We start from the raw sequence: 5,367 nt of genomic DNA, 5'->3' as shown, positions 1-5,367 counted from the left end.
AGTCTCATAGCACCAAAAAAAGTTGATTTATTAATGTAAGTTTGTTTGTGACATCAGGGACGCTGTCACAGTTATTTTAACGATTACCCCAAATTCTTCTGCTTTAATTTTAAGATGATGAATAAAAAAAGGTTTGTAAATAAGAATTTTTAAATAAATTTCAAAAAAGGCAAGTAAAATTAATCACCAAGAATGGCTGTCGCGTATTGAGAGCAATTTTATAAACTTGTAAACAGCAGAATGAATAGAAACGATTAATTTTTTTTACCTCTGACTGCATGCATCTTCATTTGTCAAAAAATTTTTGCGAAGAAAGGTAGCAAAACTAATAAATAAATGCCACTGCTGAAGAATTTTTATATAAATTTAAAAACAAACAATTGTTTGCAAGCTTAACTTTATTGTTTCAGGAATACTTATTTCGCAATGCTATCAAGCTTTTGTCATTGAGTAAGTGGATGCTTTAAGAACTTGTAATTTCAAAAACTTTATAAGAATATAATACCGTCATTTTATTTCCTCCGTCATTTTTTAGAGTTCTTCAAGTAATTTCGTATCTTGAAATAAAATCATTTTATAAGTTTGCATTGCAAAAAACACTAACTTTACAGGTTTACAAAAGCTATAGATAAAGTAGAAGCAAAACTTGCAAGTGCTTAAAGTAAACAGTGATCTTTGAAACATCTTTAAAATAACAATAAAATAATGAATAATAACTTTATGAAATTTATTATAAAAGCCTTTACGCAAACGAATATTTTTCGGTCGAGGAGTTCAATTTTTATAATTGATTAAAGATTATATGCGCACTTGTTACATTGATAGACAAAAAGCAGCTTCTGCAAATATCAACATGTTGTGCTGCGTTTGTTTAACAAATGCCACCCAGCAGCATCGCAGGTGAGACTTAATGCGGACAAAACCGCTTTGCAGAAAAAGAAATGCATTTTACCAAGGCCTTTCACAATTCGACAAGGATACATGTGATAAACTGTCAGTGAAGGGCATCAAAGAAAATATTTAAATTACGTGCATCATCTCTGTGCAAGCAACGACGCTTTCAAGTTATCACTCATTTCTAGATAGATGTTATAAATACTTGTGTTATGCATTCATGTAAACAAAAGTTAGTTGACTTATTCTTGAACATGGTTAAAGAACTAAATAAAAATTAAAAATTAAAAAACCGATGCTATTAGAACATCGTTTATGTGATCACATCAAGGAGTTGCAGTAAATATTTGCACAAATGCATGCAAACAATAGACAAATTCAAAACTCTAACAACAAGGCATTAAGAAATAAGAAATTTATAAAATCAGAAGGCAAGGTTATCATTGTATTAAATTTTATAAGATAATAATATTCAATTACATTAAAAAGTACCAAAATCGGAGTGAAAGTTACCAAATTTAAAAGTTATTATCGTTGCTTGTGTGCACTGGCTTCTGCGGGTTATGGCCAAGAAGCACACGTTCGTTAAATGCGATTTCAATTTTTAAATGGGCCCATTAATATTGTTTAATGAATTCAATGTACCGGATGACATAATCAAAATAGGCATTCTGAAAAAGGAAAAGCGGGCTCGCAAAAGATTTTTTGCCAGTGAAAAGTGTCAAATTTATTCACAATGGCTGAACGCTAATTGTTAACGATAAAAATAACATTTTGTTAAATAAATATAAATTGAATAATTTGCTAAAATATTCAGTATCACAAAATATTTATGCTAATTTTATAATTGTAATTACTTCGTTATATAAAATCACAATTTATTTCTGAAACTTACATACTGTATGTACCTGCATTATACGTACCGTAATCTTACTGGTTGTTAACATTTTCGTGGAACTTTTCATGGTAGCGCTGAATTTCGTCATATTTTTTGAACAAAATCGGCATTAAATTTAGCATAAAAATATGGAGGTACTACTTTTTCCATCATTTAGCGTGTTAAATCAACTAAGTGGAGTACTTTGTAGTTTCATGTAATTTTATTCCAGTTTTCATATCCTTGTAGAAATCTATATTAAAATTTTTCTGTTTGTCATAATTAATTTCACTTGTTAGAAAAGTTTAAGGTAATGTTTAAAAAACAAAGCTTCTAAGCGTTTACTCGTACTGTTGAATTCAGTAATGTTATTATTATGTTTTACTTGATTCTGCGTTATTTTGTGTTGCATTGTTGGTAGTGGAAGTATTAGAGTTATTTTTAAGTCACTTTTATCGAATTTTATGAAAAATCGAAAGTTTTGAGAAATAACATTAAAAGTTGTATTACTACACTGCAAGCGAAAATAGTAAGTTTTAACAAATTTAAAATATGCGCAACCAAATAAAAGCTGTAAAATAAATCATTATGACTTTAATAAAACGATTTTTTGAAATAAAGCCTACAGGAATGACATTTTCACTAAAGTGTACATTGTTAACAGTAAAATTGAAATCAAGTTGCGGGAGCAAGCAAAACTAAAATTAGTTGTAACTGTTTATATTGTGGATTCTAACAGTTTATAGTTATGTAATTTTACTGTAAGTTAGTGTATAATTATTTGTAATGTTCATATTGTGCATTAAAAAGTTGATTGTTACAATTGCATTTGTACATACGATTAGTTGGTGAAATGAATTTGATTTTGTAGGAAATTGATGAAATTGAAGTCCACGATTCAGATACAAGCGATTTGAGTGACTGCGTGGAAATCGGGGAAATCGCAGAAGCTGATTCAGTGAGTGAGGAAGAAGATGAATCTGAGTCGGACTGCAGTTCTGATGATGACGATGAGGTTAAATCACACGACGATGAAGCATTGGACGATACGAACAGCAGTACAGTAGCTTCGAAAGAGATTACGAAAAAAGTGAGGTTCAGAAATAAACGATCAAATGAAAATTTGTAAAAGTGAATATTATTTTGTTTTTTAGATTTACATACCTGGTCAAAGCCGACCGCTTAAAGAAGGCGAAGAACTTGTTTGTGATAAAACTGCTTATGTGATGCTTTCCTCATTTTACACCGGTGGAGCATTGTGATTAAGTTTAAGTTGATTGATTGCGTGATTTTTATTCATTTTTAGACTATCCATGCCTTTCTTTTGATCCACTACCAGTAAAGGCACCTGGATCCGATACGAAGTGTTCTTTTCCAATGGATGTGATGCTTGTTTCCGGTACTCAAGCGAGCCATCCAATGAGAAACAGAATCCATGTGATGATGCTTGGCAATCTGTTAGAATTGAAGGATGGTAGTTGTGAAGTATTCAGTTTAATAATGATAATAATTATTATTATTGAATTTGAATTTAGATGACGATGATTCACATAGTTCAGATGGAGAGGAGAAAAGTAGAAAAAAGAGAACAAATAAAGATACAAAAATTTTCAAAGACATCACAATTGATCATCGCGGTGATGTAAATCGTATTCGGGTATAAGGAAAAAATTTCTTTTTTCTCTTGTTACACCTCTTCAATCACTTGTATGATGTAGGCATGTAGAATTGAAACTACCACCCTGTGCGCAACTTGGAGTTCTTTGAAGAAGGTGCATGTGTGGAATTTGTCTGCCGCAGTGAAAGCTGCCGAAACAGTGTTTGGCAAAAAGTCTAGAGATAAATTGGACGAAAAGCCCGTTTTCACTTTTCACGGACACATGGATGAAGGTTTCGCATTGGACTGGTGTCGACATGTGCCAGGTATTTTCTTCGGAGGATACTGTGTTTAAGTATTTGTTTATTATTACTTTTTATTTCAGGACAACTTTTAACCGGAGACTGTAAGGGAAATATACATTTTTGGAAAATGGTCCAAGGTGGCGAGTGGCAAATTGACCAGCGGCCATTCAAACAGCATCAATCATCGGTCGAAGATTTGCAATGGTCTCATCAGGAGGCGAACGTGAAAATATTAATAATAATTATTATTATGCAATCAATTTTTTAATTGCACTGCTAAAAATTTTCAGGTATTTTTTTCTTGTTCTGCGGACCGAAGCATTTTGGTGTGGGATTGTAGAATGGCGCCGAAGGATGCTTGCGTTTTTGGAATACCGGAAGCGCATCGCAAAGATGTGAACGTGATCAGCGTGCACCGTACTGAACCGTGGCTAGTGAGCGGAGGAGACGACGGTTTGTTGAAAGTTTGGGATTTCAGAAGAATTCAGGTGTTCGCTAATAAAGCTTTATATCCGTTTCATTTGTAATGTGGTCGTTAATTTTTTGCAGGGCTTCGGTCCGGTCGTGTTGTTACCATTTCACAAAGGACCTATCACGTCGGTCAGCTGGTGTCCACACGAGAGGAGTGTTTTCTGTGCTTCTGCCGAAGATGACGTGGTCAGCATTTGGGATCTTGTTGGCAACAGAGAAGAAAATGCTGACATGTTTGTTGTTGTTGTTGTTGGGAAAGTGCAATAAAAAATTGTGAAAAATTATTTTCCATTTCAGATGCGACATGAAAATCTTGTCGAGGATTCCACAGCAGCTGATATTTCTCCACATGGGCCAGATTGATATAAAAGAAGTGAACTGGCATCCGGATCACGAGGGAGTTTTGATAAGCACCGCGTCGGATGCATTCAACATTTTTAAAACTATCAGTGTTTGAAGAATAGTTTTGTAATTTCTGTTATCATTACCACCACCATTGTGCTCATAAACAGCCCTGTGCGAATAAAAAAGAAACGGAAAATATTCAAATTCGAGTAAAAACTGACAGTACGATGATCGATGGTGATTTGCAAAAAAAATATGTATGATTTATTTATTTTCTTGATTTACACTCTCTGCCTTTCTACTCACATTGTCTGTCAGTGCCCTTCAGACGATCTCGTATAGTTTGCAGTGCCGACTTGACGGCGTCGGTTTGCTTGTGCAAGCTGAGAACCGTGTGCTGGAGTCGGCCGAGACGTTGACTGACCGACATCTCGGGCCTTGCCGCGCCGGTGCCGAGGCTCATTTCCAACTTTTGCTGCAAATTGACCAGTCGAGCCAGTTGGATTGTTTCGCTTTCGTTCATTTTCACCGACATGTCCACCAAATCGGCCGACTGTTTGGAACGTTTGAACGACTGCTTCGACGCCGAGAAGCGCAAATAGCAGAGAAAAGTGAGCGCAATTTTGTACTGGGCCATGGTTCGCTTGGGATTCGGCGGCGGTTTCGTGGGCCTACCGGTGGAGAGGTCCGGCGAACTGCCGCTGGTCGACGCCGCGTAGAACACCGGCTTCAGCTCCCCGCTCCCTCCGGACGACTCGTCCTGCTTGGTGGTGGTCGGGGTCGAATCGGCTTCGTCGGTTGGGTTCCGGATGCGCAGGTTCAACTTGGAGAAGGACCGTTTCCAAGCCGACGGTCGGTCGACGGAGTGCTGCCACTGG

At 35.9% G+C, this 5,367-nt stretch overlaps 1 protein-coding gene across 1 annotated transcript; it reads left to right on the top strand.

Annotated features, from left to right (window-relative positions):
* Nucleotides 1-1,502: 1,502 nt before the first annotated feature.
* Nucleotides 1,503-5,341, top strand: Tsp_01305a (glutamate-rich WD repeat-containing protein 1; the record flags this gene model as incomplete). Its single annotated transcript, XM_003377037.1, has 13 exons — nucleotides 1,503-1,605; nucleotides 2,218-2,300; nucleotides 2,452-2,509; nucleotides 2,662-2,861; nucleotides 2,926-3,019; nucleotides 3,078-3,245; nucleotides 3,307-3,428; nucleotides 3,490-3,694; nucleotides 3,754-3,896; nucleotides 3,964-4,137; nucleotides 4,223-4,377; nucleotides 4,442-4,595; nucleotides 4,839-5,341. Coding segments are annotated over exons 1-13 (2,162 nt in total), but the record flags the coding sequence as incomplete, so codon positions are not given.
* Between the last annotated feature and the right edge of the window lie 26 nt (nucleotides 5,342-5,367).

Source organism: Trichinella spiralis (genome assembly GCF_000181795.1).
Source record: "Trichinella spiralis strain ISS 195 chromosome Unknown Scfld4, whole genome shotgun sequence".
Classification (NCBI taxonomy): Eukaryota; Metazoa; Nematoda; class Enoplea; order Trichinellida; family Trichinellidae; genus Trichinella; species Trichinella spiralis.
Note: the sequence above shows the minus strand (reverse complement) of the source record. Positions and strands in the feature narration are given on the sequence as shown.